The 25,565-nt window shown below is 45.4% G+C and overlaps 1 protein-coding gene across 5 annotated transcripts in view; it reads right to left on the reverse strand.

Annotated features, from left to right (window-relative positions):
- The window catches only part of UBE2H (ubiquitin conjugating enzyme E2 H), a 54,119-nt gene that overhangs the window by 14,670 nt on the left and 13,884 nt on the right, over positions 1–25,565 (reverse strand). The window contains exons 2-3 of one of the 5 annotated variants that reach the window (XM_075141762.1): positions 11,530–11,606; positions 10,766–10,840 (exon numbers count right to left, since the gene is read on the reverse strand). In XM_075141762.1, the coding sequence (XP_074997863.1) occupies positions 10,766–10,840; positions 11,530–11,606 (152 nt within the window). Of the gene's footprint in view, positions 1–151; positions 177–8,223; positions 8,390–10,765; positions 10,841–11,529; positions 11,607–25,565 lie in introns of those variants that run through there. The other 4 variants (XM_075141770.1, XM_075141787.1, XM_075141796.1 and 1 more) reach the window with 4 other exon arrangements.

A 25,565-nucleotide genomic window follows, 5' to 3' on the forward strand; every position in this document is an offset into this window, starting at 1 on the left:
AACGTTTGCTTTAAGATTCTTTTTTTTTTTGTAATGTCTCCCAACAAAGATTTTCTATGAACTTGAAGTCTACATTTGTAAGCCATTCAGGGACAGAGCGCTAATACTTCAAGTTTTACATCAATACAGCAATTAATTAATCTGCTGGTACCTCTGGTCTCCTTGAAAAGAAACAGCTCAGATGCAAGGTCTAGAATGAGAAAGCTCATCATTCCAGACTTCTAGATTTGATAGTGCTTTCTTTGTTCTGACTTGCAAATTGAATTGTTAAAAAAAATCCTGTGGTTTCAAGACTTACGACATCACGGTAGAAGATGCCTCACACTTTAAAGACTGCATCTGATAGCAGCAGCTAGAGGTAAGCCGTGTTTTCCAGCTGTCTGCTTTAACCTCAAGTTCAAGACAGATGGCACCTCAAAAACACTCCCCTCTTCTCCCACAAATAAAGCTTATAAAACAAAGATATTAAAGGAATTATAACACACACCATACTTGGCACCATAGCCTGTGTAGAAGTAAAGCACATCCACCCCAAAAGCAAAGTCAAGTGTTGCAGACGATGGCTGTCAGCAGATGCAGAATCCAGCTTCCAAACTCTTCCCTTTCCTTTCAACAGGAGGAACCCAAATACCTGGGTGTGGGACACGTCCCCCGCGCAGAATGGACATGGAGCTGGGATAGAAAACTGGGTTTTCCAGTTATTTCACTGCCAAATGGATCAAGTATTCCTATATACTTCTGCTGGCTTGGCCGAATCATTTGGGCTCTGCCCAGAAGGGCTGCTGCAACCCTTGTTTCTGTTACAGGTTAAGCTGCTTCCACATCTTAACATTGATTTTTTTCAGAACTTAAAATAAAACCTTCTTTCCTCTGCGGTACCGTCATCCCGCAGCCCGTAAAGCCCTACAAACACTGCGCATGTGGGAATCACACCTTTCTGCAATAAGAAGAAATCTACTTTAGCTAACAGCAACTATTTCTTCTGATAAAGGTCCATGTTTATAAAAATGGGTAAGAAATTTAAGTCTGGGATATCAGACTCAATCCATTTAAAAAGCTCCTTCCAGCCCTAAAAACACACAGAAGTTCTCCCTTCAGAGCAGTCACCGTTTACCATTCAGCAAACTCCCCACCGTCACCACCTTTATCCCCCCCTCCAAGGAGACACTGCGGTAGTTGTACCCAATGTACCATCTCTGCCCAAACACGGAGCGATCGCGATTTGAGTGACAGCATGGTTCCCATCTGGGGAAAGAGCCGACATATGGATTTAACTCCCTTTCTTTCCACGTATTATGACACAAATATAATTTCATGTTTACTTGTACTTGCTCAGATTTTGCATAAATACAACACAAGGCTGAAATGATGCCCGAAGCCAGAAAAATCTCTAAAAGAAGAACCGAGAACTGCATGAACAGCTCCACGCTAACAAGTGTCTTTCAGGAATACCTTGCCATGATTTAGCTTGAAAAACTGAAGCAGACTTAAAAAGGGAAGCTGAGTTCCATCAAATATTTACGTTATGGCAGCTCTCACAAGTTTAAATCAGGTCACGGATCCATTATGCCAGCACTGGAGAGCTAGAGCGAGCACCGATCCTGATTCTAAATCCTGTTTCTCTCTTAGGCAGGGGGGAAGTTCAGTTTCTGATAAAGCAGAACAGAAGAGAGGATGGGGGAAGACACCAGGTAACAAGAATAGGATGGTAATGTATAGATCTGCTGAATTAAACACTCTTTGTTCTGGTATCTGGGACGCAGACCGGCTGTCTTTAACCCAGCTAGACGCAGGCATCCCTCTGCCTTCTCTCATTTTGGTTTTCTGATCATCTCACCTATTTCCTAGTACCTTCTACCACAGCCACCTGCAGCTGGTTGGACAAGGCTTTGCTGCAAACCCACCTGCAAGGTTTTGGTCAACTCTTCATTCACACACTTCAGCATTTAAGCTGCACTCGATATCCAGGGAGATGAGATTAGGTTGTCTGCTCAAGCAGCTCCTGTGCTAGAGATTTGTAATTCTTCTCTGTCATCTTTGCATTCACCCAGGCAAGGAACAATCCCTTCCTTCACATTGTCCTTGGTCTGAAGCTTTGCAAACGAAACAATTGTTCTTCAAGAAAGGACACAAAGGAAACTCCCTGCACTCCTCGTTTCCCAGGTTGTTGCCACATCTTCTTGCAACTCTTCAAGGTCCCCCCAGTCTCACTCTCCTACAGACATAAACTGCCCAGGCCAAGAGCAGCCCTGTTCATATCTTTCCTCTTCCTGACCCAGAAATAAGTTCAAGCTATTATCTCCTCCTTTATTTGAAATGTAAAGCCATCTACAGTGATAAAGCACTAACATTGCTCTAATAATATTATGCTCACATAATATTGACTTGCTCTGTATTTATTTTTACAAATACAAAAGACAAAGCAAGCATAAACATCCATGTAAAAAATGAAACTCCGATTTAAAGAGGAAGCCAGGAGTAAAAAAAAAAACAACCTCCCACACCAGCATAAACACTGGGGCAGGTTTACTGCCATAGTCTTGAACACAGCACACCCCAATTAATACACTGTGCAGAACCCCAGGTGAGCGCTCCATGAAGAGTGCCAAGGGACAGGCTCTTGATTTTGGCTTCCTACCACAGCCTGAAGCACGAAGCCAAGGTCACAGCCTGAGCAGTCGTGATTCTGTATGCTGGACTGGCTGTAAACACTTAATTTAACATTTTAAAACAATATTCACACCGAACCCTGGAAAAGCCAACGCTTAGGAGGAATTCCAGCAGCAGAGTGGCTGCAGTCCACCCCTTCCATACAGAGATGCTGAGGTCCAGGATTGCCTTTGAAGGTAAAGCAGGACTCCACAAAATCTGCATGGACAAAAAGCCTTTGGGTGCTAACAGAAAAAACTCTGTACATCCCCAAAGGAGTTACACAACAGAAAGGGACACGTCTGTTCTGATACTGGAAGACGCTGAGACCAATATGCAGATGCCGACCTTCAAAAACACTGGTGTTTCAGCAATAGCCCTGGAGTAATCACTCCTTGGGTTGACAAAATCTTTGAAGAGAAGAGCATTTTTAAATTAAAAATCAGCTAACTGAAAAGCTGTCAATCTTCCTTGATGCTGCAAACACAGGAACATTCATAAAGCTCCAGCAGCTGGACATATTCCAGTATGAAATGAAGTTCTCTCACCGCGCTCACGCACCAACCATGGATGGGTCTGAACATCCAGGGCACTGACTCGCAGTTGGGTCAAAGCGGTCACTCCGCGGATCGGGCCCTGTGGCTGGGCGATAGCTGAACACTGCTCTCCAGGTGAGCAAAACCAGCGGAGAACCAGGGAGGAATTTCAGACTTACGTTGATGTCAACGTCTCTCAAACAACTGCAGACTAAAGCTCCCAGGCGATGGCTTGAACGCACTGCCAGAACCAACGCGCTGTCGTGAGCTGCTCTGCCAGCAAGTTCTCCTCCAAGAGGCAGAGCCCAAATACCTGGATAACTTGGGGAATGCTGAAGACTCCCAAGGCACTTCTCGTCCTGTGGAGCCCTTAGGCAGAAAGCTCCTGCAAGAGGTTGCTCCGCATCGATTGCTCCCCTATCCTACGCCTATAGGGCTGGACTGTGATTTAGAAAGGGTCCCCTACCTCGGTACAGCCCCCAGAATCATAAAACAGTTTTTGGGTTGGAAAGGACCTTAAAGATCATCTAGTTCCAACCCCCCTGCCATGGTTAGGGACCCCTTCCACTAGATCAGGTTGCTCATCTACCATTCAAGGAGAATGGACTCAATTCTCCTTGGTCCTTCTCAAGAGGGATCAGCCACCTGGGCTGGAGACTACCTCCTTGCTCCTTCCACAGCTCCAGCTGCACAATGCTGGCCCGCAGCAGCAGAAAGCTTTCTGCACCCCTTGGTGCTTCTCCTCCAAGTCAGGAACCGGCTGCAATCCAACAAGCGGCGCTTCAAAAGGTGGCCCGTTGCTTATCTGAGCTCAAAGTACAGCCAGCTTAGCTGGTAGCTTAGGTGAGAGGTCCCCAAAACAGACTTTTTCCTGCGGCACAGCTCTTCAAAGCGACGCTAGTGCTGCTAGCCCTGCGGAAGCATGCGGGAAGGAGGAAAAGCAGCGTGCCAGCATACACAGCACATCCCAGCCTCCCGGCTTCGCGTCTTCTTGCTCAGCAGGGAGTCAGCTGCACGGCCCGACCACATCAGCGATAACTGTAAGAGGACTTCCCACCGGCTCTGGGGAACGTGCCAGAGTGGAGTTAGTTTATATCCACTTACCCATCCCAAACTCGCCACTGCTTGCCCACGTGTCGGCTCTCTTTGCTCATAAAATAAGGCCAGCTGGACACTTCTCTACCTGAACAACTGTGACAGCAGATTCGTATCTGTGTACCACCGTAGTGCCAAACAAACAGGCGACAGGACAAGTGTATGCAACCGCGCCTGGCTTTTCAGTGCAGCAAGACTGACAAGCCTCAAAGTTTTATTTTTAACGAGAGATTAAGGCCAAGTCAGGAAACTGTTCAGACTGCCTGGCTGGTGAGGTGGGAAGGTGGTTACAGCCTCTCTGAAGCAGGATGCAGTGAGTTTTAAATTCCACACCAAATCAACGTGGCTTGGGTGACCACCCAAGGCTCGAGGCAGAACTATGTGCAGAGATATCAGCACGCAAAAGAGCTTGTGTACAGCACAGAGAGGTCAAGAGCAGTGTTTTCCCTCTGCTTTTTTTAACCACTGGACAACCTACCTAATGGAAAAAGATCTCCCAAGTGCTCGTGCAGTGTTGCCAAACAGCCATTTAACATTAGTCTAAACTTAATGTTTATTACTTCCCCCACCCCAAACACCCAAAAGCCTGCAAGGGAACATGCATTTATTTTTTTTATTTTTAAATAACACATTACACTCATTTCAAGGACGACCTTCTTGTGTAACTGATCATGAGCCCGCCATGCACCACAGGTTGAGAAACCATGGTTGGAGATGGGGGAGAGGGCACGAGAGCAAGACCTCTGCCTCAGTCCTCACCTTAGTACCTATTCCCCTTTGCAGACTGGGACAACTGGTTTAGCGTGTGGCTGTTCCCCACGTGAAGGGCACAGGATCAGCCCGCCTCGGAGGTGCGTACCTTGTCCAGCACTCTCAGGTCACTGGCAAAGGCAAGGATTTCTTTTTTATGAGATTTGGAGGTTAGGAGCCCATTCTGAGCACTAACTACAGAGTCAAATATAACACTGTGCACTCACCGCGGAGGCATTCACTGCACGGCGGTGGTGTGAGGTGCTGCGTAACGTCAGCTTGCTAACAGCAGAAGTAGAACAGTTTGTATTACCGTACTCAAAATCTAGTAGCTTTTCAAAACAATACCATAAATAATTCTGCAGCAGCTTCATGAGGGAAAGATCAGGACAGAAAAATATGGCTGTAGCTGGCAGAAAACAGTGGCAGAGCTATACACTCTGGACCTCCTGCTCAGAGTGAATCGCTGAGCGGTCCTTCTTGGAAGCGGAAAAGCAGTATCCACAAGCTTACAGACTGGTGCTAAGAGCAGCAATCTCTGGAAAAACATGCAGGACTAGCACAAAGCAATTGCCCAATATCAGTTCATCTCATTGCTTAGGTGCACCATCACCTGATGCCCAGGCTTCAGAGACTGGCGCAGAAGGCAGTGCATCTGTGCCAAGTCAGGCTGAAAACACCTACCCCATTTTGTCAGTCTGTTCCCATTCTCCGATTGTAGCAGGGAATCTGCAGAAGGTGCACAGTTGTGCGTCAGACCGGAGTGGAGACAGGGATACAAATTACCTTTAGGTGTCTCGTCTTTCCCCTTAGACAAAGCTAAGCGTATTTGAAAGAACAAGCATTTTCACATCGCTTGTAGGTCAGAATAAGGATCAACACACACAGGGAAGAGCGAGCTCAGAATGGTCACAGGCGATAAGTGACTCATGAAATTCTAAGTAGCAAAATGTAAGGCAATCCAGAGAGGAGCTGAAAGTAAAAATAGCAGCTGCAGTTAAAAAGAAAAATTAAGCAGGAGAGATCTGCTAAATCCTGGCTGGAGCCAAACACTGCTTCATTCCTGTACTGGCTGCCACAATGTCTCGCTATATACATACACACACATATACACACACACTTCCATATGTTTTGTGTACATACTAGGCATTTTGTTTTGCAAAACACTTAGGAGAAAGGTGAAATATAAATGCAAGATATCTGCAAATGACTGGCCCAGAGATGGAAGGAAAATGAGAACTGTGTATAAATATACAGAAGTTATTTGAGAAATGGAGGCTCTGAGCATATTGTACGCAAACTTTGCAGCTGTGACATTTGATTATTAAGAAACCAGAGTGACTCAGTGCCGGCCTAATATTTCTGCAGATTTTTGCAATAAAATAAATGCCATGGTGCTTCTAGGTAAGAGCTCAGGCTCCCAGGTTCACACGTTTCTACTGCTCCTATCATCTAAGCAGGGCAGGACATTCACACTCTGCGCTTCCTCCCGTGTGCGTGGCATCAAAGAGCATTAATCTCCGGCTCTTGGCAGGCATATGGACTGATTAAAAACATACAAAATTTACACAAAGTGTTCTCGTGACTTAGGAGCTCAAAACAGTACTTCAAGTACTTCACAACTCCCCTTTGAAAAAGCAGGAACAGACTAGGCAGAAAGTTCCCCTGAAGATATTAAATCCCAGAGGGAAGGGAAAAGTAACGAAGCAGTGCCAGCAGGGTTACCGAAATCATAAACAGCTCAAAACATTGTCTAGGAGAAAGCAAAAATGGAACCAAACTTCTAGCAAGGGAGTGCTTCAGGTCCTCATAAGCACGCAGGGATATTTACATTAATTGACACAAGCATTAAGAGCAGCAGCATTCACTAGCTTCAGAAAGCAACAGGGTATTTTTCAGGAGTCGGTTTTGTTCTAGCAAACTGCTCAAGTTAGATTTGGATATTTAGGGATCACGAGCGGAGTTAGTTCAGCTCAATGGGAGCACTCAAGCCCACCGCCAACATGACATCCCCACATCTGGCTCCGTTTAGATTCGTGTTCTTCTAGGATGCGTATTTCCCTTTTTACTGTATGTTGTATAGCTCTTGTTAGGAAAAGTCATCCTGCACCAATGTGGGATCTGTCCGATTACACAGCAAAGAGCAAGCAAGGAACAGGCAGTGCCAGAAATACCAGAAAGGTACTGCAGGACATGATGAAACGGTGGAAGCTCTCCCAGGAACTGCTCTTTTCACATAGATCCCAGGATGGTTCACGTCTTTAAGCAGAGGCATTGCCTGCAATGTCAGGAGAGCGCTGTCCCTGGGGCGGCATCATTTAATAGACTACAGCAATAATTACCAACCTGAGAAGGGCAGGAAATAAATGCCACGCATATTTGAGGAGGGAGCTGTGCATGGGACAAGGGAGCAAAGATTTGGCAGGAGAAGAGCCACCACAACGAACAAAGGCTTCTGCTAGAGACCCTCAAAGGCGAAAAGGACCACCACTCTTTTAGGGTTTAAGAAAAGGTCTGCATCTTTCCAGATGACAAATCTGGAACTCACTTTAAAAACCTTTTCTACTCAGGTTTGTCAGTCACACTTTAGAAGAGAACACCAAGTTTTCACGTGCCTTATACTCAGAACCACACTGGGATAAAAGCAATTTGAACAGATTAGAAGGCAACTATTAGCAGTCATTTTTCAGAAGCGGCTTTCTAGAACATGGATGTGCTTCAAGACATCATGTTATTTGCTGCAAAAAGCCCACACCACGTTCAAGACGGCATTAAGATTTTTCTAAGATGGAAAGAAAATTTTAGCCTACAGTACTAGAGGAACAAGGAAAGCTGCAAGAACAGCATTTTGGCTTTAAGCTTCGCTATGAAAGTGTAATTAAAGAAAAAGAAACTGCTGGATTCTATACTTTATACAAGCCAGTGACTGACACAGACAATTTGAACTCTGCATGTCCTCACCACAGTGGGAGCTCTGCAGTGCTGAGAACAGAAGGACTGCGAACAAGCTACACGTGTGCTCTAAATGACCTTCTGACCATTTACAGGCTCCACCATCTCCGAAATCCTTCAATTCCACCTCTTTACAGATCAGAGATTGCCGCAGCAAATTTCTTCCCTACTAATTCCCACCCCTGTGTTATCGAGAGCTCAAGCTGGTTGAGGACTGCTGGGTTAGGACACCCGTGCTCACCGGAACAGGCAGACCTGGGAGAGAACAGGATCTTGTCTCATTTACAAGCTTGTGAATGCTCCCGGTTCAGCTGGGACGAAGGCTTGCTCTGGAGCTATCTGTAATGCCAAAACCAGCGGTATTGGGCACCACACACGGAGTCTGACTCTGAGAGCAGCCGTGCGGCGATCTGGCTGGCCCAGAGGAAGGTGCCGAGACGTCACTCGGCCCTGGCTGTCCAGATAAGCTGGACTGGGGCAGCAGAAATGGGAACCAAACAAAGAAAAACAAACCTCTTCCTGCAGCTGGTTGGGAGTTTCCCCGGGTCCTAGCGCTCCCCTTGGTGCTTCCACTCCACAGATCTTTCCTCCTGGCAGCAGAGCTGAGCCCTGCTTTGCTAAGCCAGCTCTTGTCTAGCATCGACTGTTTATTCAAGCTGAAACCTCAGCGGCACAGCTTTGCCCAGGAGGTAACCTGCACTTCCAGCAGCCCTCGCCCAACAGACAGCAAGGCAGGCCCTAGAGCAAGAGGCAGCCTTTTGGGGAGTTCAGCGTGAGAAGAGGTAGTTTTCCACCGCTCAAACAGACTCATAGGGCAAGAGAAGCATGCTAGAAGGTGCAATGAGTCCGGAGTAAGACAGTCGCAACACAGCGGGTATGAGCAAGCTGACGGATGGAAAGATGCTGTACTAAAAGGAAGACAGCAAAAGCAACATTAGAAGGGACAAAGCAACTCAGTGATTTGAGCAGAAAACAACTCCCTGCATACCCACCCACCCCACCCTGAGTTCACAAGGAGAAAGGCCATCCTTGTGGTGTCAGTTCTGAAAATACAGCTGGGCCAACTCTGATCCCAGGTTGCCTTTTACTCCCGCCTATCCCAACCAGCACTAAACAGCCTCCAAGCCAAACCACCAAAAGGTCAAACTACCACCTTCCATGCGACTAACCGGAGTCTAAGTCAACAGCACTAAATATACAAGAGCCCGGCCAACGTTGAGCTGCATTGGCTTCGTAGGCTACTGGAAAGAAAGTTTGTTTTTGCTTTAAGCCAGCAATCTTGATTTCTGATACACACAGGAAGAACATCAGGAGAGAGAAAAATAATCTTGAGTGGACTAGCACCACAGCAATTAACAACAAGGAAACTGGGTTTTATATGCTTTCTGAGAGTTGTCTGTAGCCAGCCCACATTTAAGATTGCCAGCATGACAGTACCCTGATCTGCATCGGTTTGTGGCACTTGAGAAGCGGGGAGGGAAAAATGACTGGCACCAAAAACATACTGTGCATCTCATAAACAGTCTCTAACCTAAGAGGTTTATAGCAAGTTTCAGAGTTGACTCAAGAGGAAGGAGAAAAGAATTCACGTAGCTGCAGCAATACTGCATTGTTACTCAGCTGCGTGCACGTTTCTGTGGTTCAGTTCAGGTTTCAACAGCAAAAAAAGAAAGGTAAAGGACGGTGTAAAAACAGCGTCGCTCTTTCCCAAAAGGCATGTTTCACATTTGGAACCAGACAGATTATTTCTCACACCAGAGAGAGAGAGATCTGAAATAGAAGGCACTCTTAGCCTAAGAGTCTATTTTAAGAAAGCAGCCAATACTTATCAACTCCAAATCAGGATGTTGATATTGGAAGAGACCCATCTCGTCCAACCCATATAGTCAAGTTTCCACATCAGTTCTCCTCGGGCAGTTTTCTCCATTCTTTAGAGTCCTCCGGTGGCTTGAGCCACAAGCACACCCTTCTGACAGAGAAGCGCCATGTCACTGAGTTGCCAGCACTTATTTCATAAGCCAGAATAGAGATGTTGGAACTTCATGCATCTGCTCCAGTTTTTCAAGCAATATTGGCTATTTTATTTAGAGCTTAAGCGATTGGAATCAAGTTAGGTACCAGAAGACATCCGAGTCAGTTCACCGTTACCCAAGGCCAAAGACAGGACGGATACAGACTAAAGAATATTTCCTTATCAAACTTCTTATTTGCTCTCGAAGGTTAAACCAGCCTGACCAGTCCAGCTAGCTGCAATTTTTCTGGTGATAGGTCCCTGCTTCTATCTTCTTCCATATATGCATCACCTAGTCCAGGAGGACAGAGGCTTCAGCTCCTGCCTTCACTTCTATCCACTTCTGGACAAGACGTCCCAACAGCTAGGTTCACCCCAAGATTATGAACATGCACTGTGGTCTTTGCTCTCATATATAAAATGAGTCATTTTATATAAACAGGCTCCAGCACTCACTGTGGTATCCTCCACCTTACTCACAAACGGATATATTATTAAAAAAGCAGGGTAGAGAGACTCACTTCATCAACACACAAACATGTGACCAAACCACATTTCCAGTTCCTAGACCTTCAGCCAAAAGACCAAACTTCCTCTCTGCTTGGTATGCGATATCTGGAAGTCTACGGTAAAAGCATTTGCAGAGTTGAAGTAAAGAGCTTATGATTGCACCGAGGGTTGGTGCAACTTCACCTGCAACAATGCTGCAAGCAATAACATCTCTCCTGCATAAACAGTAAAAGGATTTTGATTGAAAGTGATTATTGGTTACCTATAGACGGGGATTTGAAAGGGTATTTATCAGGAAGGTCGACTCTAACTTTCCATACTCCACCTTCATATGGTGCTGCAATGAAAGAAATGCAGGTATTAGACACTTCATAACTCAGGAGAGAATAAATAGAACTACAGCATTAAGCAAAACACATCTTTGGAAGAATACTTAGTGCCATCAGGGGGTAAGATTTCATATCAAACCTCCTACGGTAAAAGCCTTTTTCCTGTGCTGCCTGACAAGAAATACACGATTTTAACTGATACTGCAGAAGATCTCGGCACAATGACACAAGAGCCTTATTCAAAACAGAGACTTGAGAATAATCTACTTACCTTTAGAGATGTTACTAAATTAAGGCACGCTGGAGACCTGACTTGTGATTTAGTCACTGGAAAAGCCACCTTAATTACAAACTCCGCAAAAATTCAGATGACTGATGCAAAACTTATGAGCCAGGTCTAGAAAAGCTAAGGATCAACAAGAGCAGTGCTGAAGGCCATAGCAGAGGGCTTAGTTGTCCAAAGGCAGTATCCAGCTCTGCTCAGCTCCAAGGGAGGTGGTTCATCTGCGTTAATCGTCACAGTTGTATTTCTCCCCGCCCTTGAGAGAGCAGCCTTCAAACACTGCTACCCTTTGATTTCTCACCTCCACTTAGATTTGCTCATCTCTTCTTCCACTCCAGAATAATGTGTCATTTCACTGTTCCCCACCATGAGCCATTAGTTTGTTTTTATAGAAGGGCTGGGTCATTTACTTACTTCCTTGTGGTCCATAAAACTTCACAACAAATTCATTGAGTCCTCCTAAGATTGTGACTTCGTGTTTGCTCTCAATACTGATATATCAAGTAAAGGAAAATATGTAGTCCAGGAACCAAAACCCATTTATTCAGATACAGGTAACTTGCTAGAAGCCTGTCAAAACAAATAGTTTAAAACCAAATATTCAAAATATTCTACAACATGCAATTTGAGCGTCTTGACACATCTAAGTGACCACACCACCACAATGACGTTAGTAAAAGCCAATTCTACACACTGAAGAATCCCTCCCCCCGCATTGAGCAATCTTGAGATGATGACTCCCTTCCCCTCAGAGCTGCTTAGTGTTTTCCATCTCCTTCTGCACAGCGTAAGCTCCGATTTAAGAAAACACCGAGCCCCTATCAGCAAGGTATTTGGAAACATATTCGGGCTGTGGAGGGGAGCTAAAAATCTAGGAACAGCAACAGCTCCAAAGCCTCACCGCACACAGACGTGAACCCCAGGGGCAAGGCTCGGAGGTGAGGCCAGGACTCGGAGAGACCTCTCTCCTTTCCAGCGCTCAGGAGATGAGCCACAACGCAGAAAGTCACCCTTGCCAACCACTCGCATTAAATGTTTACTCTCCTGCCCAGATTAGAGGAGCAGAACTCGCCCCAGTCGCTGCTCTGACAAACGCGAGAGCTGATGAATTCAATTCTCTTTGGCTGCCTTCGGCGCTGTCAGACGGCCTCCCACAGCTACGATGCAAATTACGGCAATCTCATGTTAATTTGACTTGCAAGACCAAAAAACTCCGCGTCTTCGGAGAGATGGCAGAAGGGCGAGATTATGAGGCTGTTACAGTGCGAAAAGAACAACTGTATTTCTCAACATTTGAAGGAAAGAATCAAAGCACCAGTGCTTTGGGAAGAAGGGAATACAAACGGAAAGGCAAGAAATCTTCATTTCAAGTAAGGCTCAGTTAAGACAATGAATGGTGATGTTTCAGCACCCAAGCTTGCTGAAGAATTCTGCTATAACTCAGGGTTAATGGATTGTGAATAATATCCTACAGCAATTACCTTTAATCAATAATCTTAATATGAATTACGAGAAAAGCATCAGAAAAAAAACAGAGCAGGAGAAAATCAAAGGTTTATTCCCACCTGAACTTCAGACTGCTTCAGCTCTGCAGCACAGAGGCTGCCCCTGTTTGACGGAAGCGGGCAACAGCACAGAATATCTAATAAAAGATCCTTAACATCACAGCAGCGAGCTTGGCAGAAACGCTCAGGCTAAGAGGAACTGAAGCCAGGTTCCCTTTTACAACCAAGATTTTTCACTCTGATGCAAAAGCTTTTCTGCTTTCAAGGCACAAAATTTGCCCAGGAAGCTCTTCGCTTTGCAGCAATTACGCAGACCCCCTTGCACCTTCACGGCACTGAGCAAACAGGCACCTGGGCACACACATACCCGCTCACTTAAATATTCCTGACCCACCAGGGACCTAACTGCCTGGGACCTACCACCAGGAACAAATAATTCTCAGCTCAGACCTATCCCTGATCTCGCATTACGACCCATGAAGTCTGCTTAAGGTGTGTCACAAACTACTTTAAGAGAAGAGGCCATCCAGGAGTGCCAATTCAATCCCGGCAGTCTGTGGGCGTACTCGTACGCAGGAGATCCAAGTCCTATCTGCGGGGTCCGTCAGGATTTATTACAGTTCCTCAAGTACAATGACTCCCAGGTTGGACAGAGTTTTCCCACAGTGCCAGCTCCAAGAATTTGGACGCAATAACCTTCTTCCCCTCATTCTCATGGGGAGGGAGAAAAGTTTATAGCGGTTTGTTTTGGCTCAAGAGTTTTCTTGGTTCAGCATAAGCTGCTCTGCCCTACAGTTAAATGGCAAGCAGCTCGCTGCACCTGGCAGTCACCCAAGAGCAGCTCACAAAGGGCAGATCGATGCCTAACTGCCCAAGTGCAAGTGACTTCTCCGCTAAAAGCCAACGGGCATCTCTGGGAAAAGCTACATCCCTACGGGTTTGCGGAGAGTAGCTTAGCACCGAAGTACTGCAGCTTGCTTCAGACCTGATGTTAAGGGACACTTGTCACCAGATCTTTTCACGTCACCCAGTACTGTGACAGTAAGTTTTAAATATAGGCTTGACTGAGTTTAAGTTCCTTTGAAAACGTACACACTCACCTAATGGATAACTATTCCAGGTTCAGAAACGGGCTCTCACACAAACCCGCCATGTATGATGATGCCCCAGAGTGAAACGTTTAATACTGAAGTATGTTAACACTTACAGCAGCTTCGCAGATCAGGTTAAATACAAATGGTTTTACTTAGGACTAAATCAAGTACCACTTAATAAAAAACAGCTCTCCCAGCCTGATCTTCAGAGCAAGCTCCTGAGCAGCTGCAGCTTATATACTCTTCGGCTCCGCATGTTAATACCAACCATAAATTAAAGCAGAGCTTTCTGCACTCAGACTCAGTCCTAGTGTTCCCAAGTTCAAAAAACTATTAGTAAGCAATGTCGTGCCGTATTTGATTATTCTCCCTGTTGTGGTGAGGACCTAAAATTCCTACAAAAATACCCACACGTGAGTTAGGTTCACCAAAGGGATATGTATTGGGATGCGGATGCTGCGTTTGGGAACAACCACATCGTTTATTAATATGATAGAAGAGTTTGAGGACAGACTGAGAGCACAGTGAATTTCAGCAATAAAGCCCGTGTATAACACAGGGGAATTCTCTGGAAATGCATTAGCAAAACTGAGGAAGCTGGGGAAGCCCTTTTTCCCGGGCATGAGGTGAATTCCACGTGAACTCGCACTTTTGAACACAAGTGGGGTCAAGAGTCTTCCCCTCTCCACCAAGTTTTCTCTACATGTCGAGATGTCCAGGAATCTGAAACCCTGAAATCCCACTAACAAAGTGATTGAGAGCACTACTGGGAGAAGCGCATGGAGCAATTACAGAAAGAAGAACGTTTACACCCCACAGGCTCTTTCCATCTCCAGGAAGTCTTCAGATCCATTCCCCTAGCACACATGATCCCCAGGAAACATTTATTGCACAAGCTGGGACTCCAGGAAGACTGGGAACCCGAGGCAGACCTCAACGCTTCTCCATCCCGCAAAGCTGTACAATGGAACCCTCTAGCAGCACAGGGGAAAAACAGGTTGCCCAGGGAGGTGGTTGATGCCCCATCCCTGGAAACATTCAAGGTCAGGTTGGATGGGGCTCTGAGCAACCTGACCTAGTGGAAGATGTCCCTGCCCATGGCAGGGGGGGTGGACTAAATAACTGTTAAAGGTCCCTTCCAACCCAAACTATTTTATGATTCTATGGGGGAGCAGCAGAAGGGACTTGACACATTTGGAGGACTGTCCCTCTGGACCACATTCCCAGAGAAAGCTCCACCACGGCTGAGAGCAATGTATCTCCAAGTAAAGAACGCAGGCTCTGACCCAACTATTTTCTCAGCTCAGACAGATTTTTTCCATAAGGCAAAAGTCTTACAACTAAATCCCAAATGAAGCCCATTCCAAACACGCCAGCAATTAATCAGCTGTCTCAGATCCAGGAAAGAGTTGCCAGTTTGGAGACCCACAAGACTTAAGGAACCCAGTTGTGCCTAGGGCACAACAAACCCCCTCTCCTGCATTCAGAGCTAGACAAGGCCTGGTGCCAAATCCTGCAACAAGCTCAAGTAGCTCCCAGGAAGGAGAAACGCTCCAGGTCTTCAGAAAACAGAGTACAACTTCAGGAAGCCCCAGGAAAAGAGCATCAAGAATTTGGAGCAAGATCTCCACAATTAAGGTGACCAGACCGATCACAGCAACCCCCGTGCGTTTCTCCCAGGATAACCACGTTCACATCCAGGATTCCCATCCACCTCTTTCACCGTCTACTGATGTAAATCTGTGCAGAAAGCGCTCCTGTGCGTGCTCAGGACTTCAAACACGCAGTCAGCATTTATGGAGAAGACCACAAACCCCTCACCTTGTTTTAGCCTACTCTGTCGAGACAAATTCCTCTATGCCCACACTCTCCGCACTCTTCGTTATTCGGATTCGCAGGAACAGAACGAGCAGGTAATGGATAGAGACTTTAACGTTCTCGACCTAGTGGCAATCCAGTGGTTCGTAGTGGCACGAGCAGTCTGCCTTTTTTCCACAGCAGGGCACACGGCTACACCGTGTGTATACGGGGTCAAGATTACAGAGGTACAAAACCAGCCTATAACACATCACATGCACGAAAATGTTTAACAAAAATACAACCAAACCCCTTTCAAGGCTCTGAGCTTAGGTGACTCAAGCTCTGAGTCTAGGTGACTTATGACCTTGCTGCTTTTATCTCTTTATCATCTCAGTATACTAATTTGACTTTGTGTCAAATATTGCCAGTGTAAAAGTCAAGAGAAAAGAGCAAAATCTGGATACAAGTCAGGTTTCTAAAGGATAAGAAGTTCAAAAGCTTTACCTTAAGACCACAGAAACTAGAAGGGAGTCCTGAAGACAAATTACCTTACTCCCAAAACAATTAAGAGAATTTTAATGACAGTAAGTGTGGAAAATACTTAGAGGATGATATAGAAAGCAAGCTTATTTTCAAATATCAGTTCAGAAGGGGTTGCTAGGAGAGAGACAGAAGGGAATTTTTCTGCAGCTGATTACAGACTCCCTATATAGTACCTGAAATGTGCCAGAAGCGCAAAGGCCAACCGCGCCATGTATTAGCATTACAGTAACATCCAGAGCCCCCTATCAAGATCAAGGCTCTATTGTTCAGGGCTGAGCTCGTAGGAAATTGTTTCTTCGGTCAGAATGAAAAGTGATTTAAAGCATTTTGCCTATTCTGCGTTGGGACAAAAAACACACAAAACCTTTCAAATCTGGAGAGTGAGAGACTGCTCAACCATCAATCAGAAATAGACTGGCCACTGTGGATTTGCCTGTTCCAGGGTCGAGTTCCCATTCCCTCATCCTCGTGCGGGGCCACCCACCACCGTAGGGCTGGATCTCCCCTGCAGTAATAAAAAAAATTTGTAAGGATTCAACTTCACACTTAGATCTCCCAAAATCCCAGATGAACATTGCGGCCAACAGATGGCTAGTCTGTTCGCAGGGTTGAGTTGTTTTTTTCCTGGCAAACATTTAGCTTTAAAAAAAAACCCTTCATTAAGTTTCTTTAAAATTAACATAAGTTATAATCTTAGGCAAATCAGTTTTCCAGCTAAAAATATTTCACTGAAAGTATTTTTACAAGCCTAGCGACACAAGTGGCCACAAGCACCCTGCCCCAAAGCGGCAGACAAAGCAGAAAGCTGGAATGCCCCAGGGAAAAATAAAGTTGTATATTTATCTACATGCATCTCAATACATTTTGCAGATAGGTCAATGGTCATTAGCAGAAAGCAAGTTCCTCCCTTCTAAGGATCTCTGCCATATCTTCTCTTACTTATGGAGACTCGTCTACACCTATCCTTCCAGGTGAAGAACCTCAGCAGAGAAGACATTCTGAATTTGATGGAAAACTGTAAGACCACATCTGTGTATATTTAAAAAAAAAAAAAAAAAAGAAACCATCCAGCTCTGCTACCTAAGCAGCTGAGAACCTATCTTTGAGGAAATAACTCACCACCTGCATATTTCGTGACAAAGGGTGTTTTAAAAATACGATTAATAGAGTTGATTTTTTCCTTCACGAAGAGCTTTGCAGGCAGTGAGTGCCGCTACACCACCCGTGCGATGGAAGTGCAGCCACTCCAGCTGCTTGTGGTACAGAAAGCACCGCTCTGCTTGTTCGAGGCATCAGAGGTGCGAATTCTTCTGAAGTATTTGCAAGCAGAATTTTGCAACATAAATAGCCTCTAATATTGGGACTGATGGTTATTCATGTTTATTTTCTTACAAAGGCAAACAAGTTCCACTTACACAACCTGCAGTTATCTGTAAGGAGCCCTATGATTTAGCAGCGTTACCGGTTACACAGACGTGTGGGCAGCAAAAGGGCAAGTTCAGCTCAGTCGCCTCCCTGCCTCCAGGCCCTCGTAGGCTGCCTTGCCTCCTCTAAACTCCCTGCCTTTATCTGACACAAGTTACCCGAGGTGCCAGTGCACACGTGAAACCACAGCCAGCACCAGGACTTTGATGCTTTAAGCCTCAGGAATATTTATTCTTATTTTCCCCAAGTAAAAGTTCCTGCCCTTTACTCACATTTAACTTTCTTCACACTTCTCTGTCTATCCCTGCAGCACACCAGAAGAAAGGACACTTAGTCAGAAGCAAAAAAGGTTATGAAGAAAAAAAAGCTCTTGTGATTTCTTTGAGCAGCAAGAGGCAGCACTTTTTAGTCACCTTGTTTGTTGCAAACTTGCTGAGAACTCCAGGCTAAACCCATTCAGATTATTAAAATCCACTGGTTTTCCCCCAGGCTAGTTATTCTCATTGTGAGTGGTGCCCTGTGGCAGTTTCCAGCTTCAAGCAAAGGGGTTTTCTAGCACCAGAAATAGGTTCGCTATTTGCCAAGGATGTTGTGTTGCACAATTTCTGGTGTCGGTATCCACAGCCCCACAGTCTGCACCAGCCCCAAGAAGGGAAGACACCACTGGGGCAATCTGCAGCTTATCTTCACGTACCTGGGGCAAACCTCAGTCTTCCTTCGTCCGAACTGGGGTTGCCCAGGAACACCACAGCTTTGAAAGACACAAAACTCATTGAAATCCTACAGCACAAAGAAGGATAGCAAGTCACTCACAGGCAGTCGTGGAAAGCTCTGAAGACAACCAGCCTTCCCATCCCTCCACCTCCTTACCACTGCGACAAGTGAACCAGGGACAGCATTACACAGAGGTGGTTTCACTCATTGCAAGACAACAGCCGGTTATGATTGCAGACGAAAATGCTCTGGAAGCAAGGGAATAGCGAATGAATAACTTAACAGTAACCTGCGCTTGGTTGCTGAGTTTTTATTTTATTGCACATAAGCGTTTTCTTGTTGGAAATGCAGTTTTGCTTTAAAAAAACCCCTCTTACTCACTGCTTCTCTACCAGATTTTAACCGACTGAAATGAGAAATCACACAAGCAAGAGCATTCTTAAGTATTCTGCACACACCCTTCACAATTTCACATCAAGGATGGCAAATTTCCCCAAGACAAACACCCTAGTCACCAGCAACCCCATCAAAAGGCACTTCCCAAGCGCAGCCACGTGTACTGAAAGGTACCTTGCGAGTGCGATCGGGGTTTTGGGGAGAAGGAATTGCTGCTCCAGCAAGCCCTCCAGTCTGGCTTGCTTTCTTTGGAGCTCTTGATGATTTACATCTGGCCGCTCTCCACTAAAATTTGTGCCAAGAAACTGGAGTAATAAGGAAAATGTAGAAGGAAAAGCCAGGTTTCCCCAGAAGACACTTTGCATACAAGTTGTCTGCTTTGAACCAATTAGAAACCAAGTCAGCGTTTTTCCTACAAAGAGGATACTCCAGGCTTCAAACCTGGTCTTCCCTCACCAGAAGTGAAGGGAACCACCACAAGAAGACAACAAGGTACATCTTATACCACGCTGGATTGAATAATACTGCACTTTTCCTTCAGGAAACAAATCAATTCATTGCCCTCCCCAACTCTGCGCTGTTCCCTTGAAAAGTTTCAACTTGTTTAGAAAACGAGATAGCAGACAGATACAGGGGTTTTTTGCCGTAGAGAGAACAGATTGGAATAAACTTGTTTAAAACTGTTCTCAAGCTTGGATGGGTCAACATTTAATTGCAGCGGTGGCACCAAGAGCTCCTTCACGATCAGATTAGATGGGAACACAATCAGTGTCATTTTGACAGTAGATAACGAGCACCGTAGCCAAACTCCAGTTTTGTGGTGCTGATTACTGTGCAATTCATTTGCATTTACGGACAAGGAAGAACACAACATGTACAAGCATCAGGCCCTTGTTTTACTAGATATCGTTACTCAAGTGCAATTCAGGATGAGAACATGATTATGCCCAGGGTGACACCTTCTGATTTGCATCGCAGCAGAGCTTTGCTTGTGAGATGACTGTGTTTCGATGCTACGCGTGGTGCTGGTCAGTCCCAGGAGCAACACGTTGGACGGAAATGGCTTGAAACAACCCAAAACTGTGACCTACGCAAGGGTTGCTGAGGTGCTGCTCGAGAAAGGCAGGGAGATGCATTAGTCAAGTTGAGAAGAAGCTGGCACACAAGATTTTTAAACATGAAAGGAAGAGACGGGACTTGATGAAAGGGAGTCGGAATGAAGTTGTGATCCATACAGCTTAACTGATGTTCCCATGCATGACCATAACGCAACATAGCATTGCCTCCGCAAGCACAAGATTTCTTTGAATCTCAGTAAAAAAGCACACACCAAGAGAATTTAAGTGCAATTAGTCTGTAATGATAAGCAACTGTCAATGATCAAACTCCTTAAATGGATCCTAGCTGGAGACGACCGCACAGTTTGAGGAAGGCATCCTACCAGAAAGGACTAGCAAGGAAGACAACGTACGGAGCCATGACATAGGAGCATAAGGCCCTGGGCTTCTCTGGGATAACTGGAGAGGCGAAAAGGTCCCCACGATACGATTGCACTGGTCTTCTCTGACCTGATGCTCGAGCCTCCCAGAAGAGTTCAATCCAAGCTGCTCACCTGGCGCGAACAAGGCAGAAATAATCGGGAACCTCGTCCTCTCAGCCAGCCACCGAGCCACAGAATTCACTGTGCTGACATTCAAAGTCAGGCACAGGGGAAACCAGAGCCAGATCCAGAAGCATCGAAGACGAGAGCAGTAGTAGTGTACATGGCCATACATCTGTCTCTAAGCCAAACCACTAGATGCAATATTTGCATTGCTATAGCTTCCATCAATAGAAGTTTGTTACCATGGTGATTGTACATACTGGTGGGAATGGAGAATTTAACGTACGAATAATAAACTTCTCAAAAAAGCGAGAAATTTCAAGTGCGTTTTAAGTGAAATATCAGAAGGAGAAAATACAATAATTTCTTTTTCCAGTTGTGTTGGGTACAGTTGATTTCCTCTTTGTGAGGATTCAAGAAGTGCCAAAACGCTTCTGAAAGAGAAACTGTGGTTGCAAAGCCACAGAATTGAGAGCGTGACCCCTAGACCTGACACCAAGCCTAAGATTTAACTGCGTTTTGGGGGCTGTGCCCCATCACGTGTTTTACAAGAATGTACCAGGTCTGTTAAAAGTAGAATGCTTTTCACACATTTGCGCAGTTGGAGTACTTCACTAATTTAGACTTCCCAAAGACATGTATTATTTTAAGATGTGGCCTTTTCCCTCAAGTGAAGTTTGTTTTAGGTTTACCGAAATGTTTTTTTACTCCAAGAAACCTATAGAGTCATTTAGAAACTGCAAGCATGTCAAGCCACCTCAGCAACAGTGACATAAAACCCCAAACGTACAACCAACCACCTCCTCAGGCTGTAAAGCCCTTGGGACGTGACATGTTTGTAGTCAAAGCAGACAGATGCAGAGGAGGTCAGCAGCTGAGCTTTAGCAAGAGTTTTTATTTAGGAAAACAATCTAGAAATATCTCAAGTTCTTGATTTTAAACAAGATGAAGAGTTGAATGGGGGGAAGGAGAAAGTGTCAAAGCAAATATTTTCGTTCTGGTAAATTCAAAGTTATATTCTATTGAACATAAGCTTAATTTTAAGATGCTTTGGCACAGAGCAGTTACCAGTTCTGGAATCAGAGTCCCCATCCTCTTTGCTCCCCTTTACCAGATCTTTTCCTGCCTGCAAGGGGTGCTGAATTGGGCCACCGAGACTCACCAAGGGGACGCTGATACGCTGCATCGGCTTGAGCTACATCATAGCACTGAACTGAGAAAGTGTTAAATATGGGAATCCTTAGCATTGTTTTAATAAACACTTCACACCGGGATGTCTCTTCAACAAAAATCCTGAAGTCTTCGCACAAACAAACTCAAGTTTGAACTATTAAAAAAGATGAGGGGGAGAGGAAACAAATTTAAAGTCCTGTCTAGGATCCCGCTCCCTTGGAATCAGGATAACATATCACGACAGCTCTCCATGGCCTGCCAGGAATATAATTGAGTGGGATTTTTCCTTTTTTTTTTTTTTGCGTATAGGCACAACAGAGGTGAGACTCACCAGGAAGTGCTGGTTTAGCGCAAAAACCCTGGCAACACACCAAGAACTGGTCCATGTGATAAGCATATGCGATGAGAGCAAGACGGTTAGTTGCTCGGGCTGCCTTTCTAAGAAGTACAAAAGGGTTTGGCAACGTGACTGGAAAGATAGCTGTGGGGCACCTACTTAGATCTATTGCCTCCGCTTGCTTTAAAACCGGATCTATGGAAGAGGCTTGCTTTGCTGACCTTTGCTGTAAACCTAATGGAGCCGAGAGCTGGAGCAGAGTATCTGAAACATCAGAGCAGAAAGAAAAGACAGAGCTGCTCCGTAAGCACCTCTTACACCGAGGATACTGAGCTATCTACAGCGTGGCGTTGTTTTGCAGAGTTCCTTCAAACCCCACACCAGCAGATGCGAGAGTACATGAAAATACTTAATGATGTATTTCTTGCTCACTGAGGTCACACCTGCACTGGGTTTTTTTTTCCCCAAGGATTTTGTAAACTGTAGTCTTCAGAATTGAGACAGCAACAACTATTTGAAATGCCAGTTAGAGCAAGCTGTGCTCAAACTGTAAATAAGACTCGGAGCCCAGAGCAAGCATTGAAGTGGACAGTGCCAGTGAAAATTAAGCAGCACTGGTCCTCACAAAGCTTCTTCAACTTCAAGCATTCAACAACAATTAATGTCCTGAGCTTATGTACTTAATATAAAAAATCCTAGTAGTGAACTGCCACCCATCTGGGTGTTTTCTGTACCAACCAGAACGGCAATAAAGTCTCTCAAAGACATTTTGGAAATTATTTCTCCCTCTGAAGAACAGGGCACAACTGGTATTTGTTTGTTACAGAATACTTTGCCACTTGAGCCAGAAGCTCCAACATTTCTGAGCCTTCCTGGAGGAGGGTTGTTATCTTGCCAGTCCTCAAAGAAACGAGCTTTAAAACAAATCTCAGAAACCACTGGTATTTCTATAGCATGGGTGTAGGAAACAAAAGCAAACTAAATTTGAAAATTAAGCTAGAGATTAGAACAATTCCCTTGACCTCAAGTAACACAAGGGAAAAGTCATTGTGTGGCTTCAATACAGATTTCCCACCACCCGTAACAGCCCAATTTGAAGTAACACATGATGCTCTACCAGATACAGGTGTTCGTTTCAGGGTGGATCATACCCCGAGGCACCTGTGAATTTCTGTTCCTTTCAAACCTCTTTATTAGAAACACGTTTTTTCAAGAACAAGTTAAATTCTGCTCTTCGGCTGATTCTCAGGTTCAGCAGACAACTCACAGACGGGCTTGCTAGCCGGTGGAAAATCATCAGGACGAACATGGCCCTTGGGGCTGTCTACCTCTTGCCTACGCAAAGGGGCTTACACCGATACGTCCATTACAAGTCTGTTGATACAGCACCCACACCTTGTAAGGGCACATCTGAAAACGGTGATGGGGAACCTAAGGGCAGTATGCCTTTTATAGACCGCTTGCAAAACCATGAGGATCAGGTTTGTCCTCGGTGCTGCAGCGAGGAGTCCTGACAGAGCCTGCCAGAACTTCTGGAGGGATCAGATTTGCTTCTCCCCTCCTCGGTTTTGTCAAAAGGTATCTCAGGAGCGATGGTTTAGAGGAACAGCTCAGACAGGATTTTACAGGCAACGCTGTGTTTTGTTTTTTTTTTTTAAACCCAAACAAATGACCTGAAGGACAGATAGAGAGATGACTTTACTCCGTATCTGAATCACAGAACCGGTGAAGTCATGACAACCACGACCACAGTTTCCAACACAGACCATAAACTGTTTTCTCTCAAACCAAGGCAGAAAAAAAAACGTGATTTAGGAACAAGTACCTTTCAGACCTTGGTTACACACAGCAGCCAAAGCTTATAGACACTGTTTTCCTTCTTTCTAGGTCACCTGCAATATAAAGTGAAAACACCAAACAGTCCCACGTACCACGAAACTGCAGTTCAGTTTTGCTAAAAAAGCTGTAGGAGCTTCCTGCGTGCCACAGTTTTGTACACAAATACCTACAACAATCCAACAGGCCATTGTCATTGCTATTAAATCAATTATCCCCTTTATTCCAACTGTGTAACGAGAGCAATGGGGCACTGGAGCCTGTTCAGTGCTTCCTCAGTAGATCCCATAAACAGATCCAACATCCCAGTGCTGGCTGTAAACAGACAAGATGCGCACGGCAAGTGGTTTTGCCTCAGCTTTATTTTGTTCAGTCCATTTGGCCATCTGTATTTAAAGATTTAGTTTATACAGACGGGTCTATCACTCAGCTCTCTACCTACTCCAAGTCAGGTCGGCTTTGCTGTACCTATCAGTCTCGAGAAAATACCGACAGACACACATTTCCAAGGTTAGGTAGAGGGTCGATACGTGCCATTTCCCATCCATCAAGCCACTAACTTTAACCGCAAACGTGGCACGGCTTTGTCAGTTAATCACCAAACCATCTGTAAAGAGTTCACTTCTTTATCAGCTCTGGAAATTTAAGAAATCAGGCCGGTGTTTCCATTAGTCTCAGCAATTCCTCTTGCATCCAGTTCCTACCATCGGCTTTTGCATCAAAAAGTTAAATACTCGCCTGCTAACAAGTACTTTTAAAAGTCTCGAGTGCTTCCAAGGGGTTTTTGGCCTTTCCCAAAGGATTAACTGTACAGGATTTTCCTGAAGTTTCAGGTATAAAGACACATTGTGTTTGAGAGGAAGACATGAAAGAGCCATACTTGGAGACTAACAATGACCCCCAGACGAGCTTCCTCGCGCAACGGAAAGGCAAGCTTCAGGGACGCAGCAGAAAGGTTGCCAAGGAAGGAGCCTGACAAAGCGTTTGGGGCTTTGTTTGTAGATGTGAATGCACCAGCAGGCCTGAGCTCGCCAGCCATCAACAAAACCACGGCGAGGCAGAGCCGGGGTGGCACTGGTGCCCAGAACAGAGGGTGCCCTCACCCCGGGACACCCGCTACACTGCATTCAGTCATGTCAAATACCTTTTTTTTTTTTTCTTTTTTACGGTTTCCAGGCTTTGAAGACTGGGGCCTTCGCTCAGCAGCTGCACCAGAAGCAAAAGCAAGTCGTCCGGGCTCCTTCTCAAGCGCTGCGGCTTTCTCTAGCTGTGCGACTAAGCCTCTGCACACAAATGTCCGATCCCAGCACCTGGCGGGAAGGCAGGGGTTCATTAAAGCCACTTTGGCACAAGCGACACCACCACAGTCGGAGGAAGGGAAAAAGGTAGGTGGTTTTTTTTTTTATAACATGACCAGCAGAGCAGCAGAGGGTGTTGCTAAAACACAGAAACACATAGTCCTCGTGGCTGTGGCCAGGCAGTTTCCTCTGAAAGCACCTCTGAGCCGTACAGATGGAAGGGCTGGAGAGAGACTGGGAAGTTTCCCTGGAAAGGTCTGGAAGGTGCTCTCACAACTGCCCATTTTAAAGCTCTTCGAAGCAAAGTGTCCTACCCAGCAGAAGCACCAAATCCACTTGGAGAGGAGGACCAGGAGAGATAAGCGAGTTTGCACCTGCCGGAGTCAGGAGCTCCTCGTCACCCAGCCCTTTCGCTTCTGATCCAAGAGCTTGTTCTAGCACATCTGCTCAGGTTTAATTATCCCCCTTCCCTCTCAACTCCCTAACGAGACACACATCAGTTATCTGAAGAGAGAGCCCAGGGGAGTTTTACAAATTAGCCATCCCAATTTATGTCCACGTATTTCTGATAGCTGCAGGAAGAACACTTGTCTTGATGTTTCCTGCAGGAATAACAATCCCTGAAGTTTGTTATGCAGATCAAAAAAAAGCAGTGAATTTAAAACTGAGCTTTGTAATTGAGTTTTGCATACATCACCGTAATACAAGCCACACCATCAATATAAA

This window comes from Calonectris borealis, chromosome 1 (genome assembly GCF_964195595.1).
Source record: "Calonectris borealis chromosome 1, bCalBor7.hap1.2, whole genome shotgun sequence".
Lineage (NCBI taxonomy): Eukaryota > Metazoa > Chordata > Aves > Procellariiformes > Procellariidae > Calonectris > Calonectris borealis.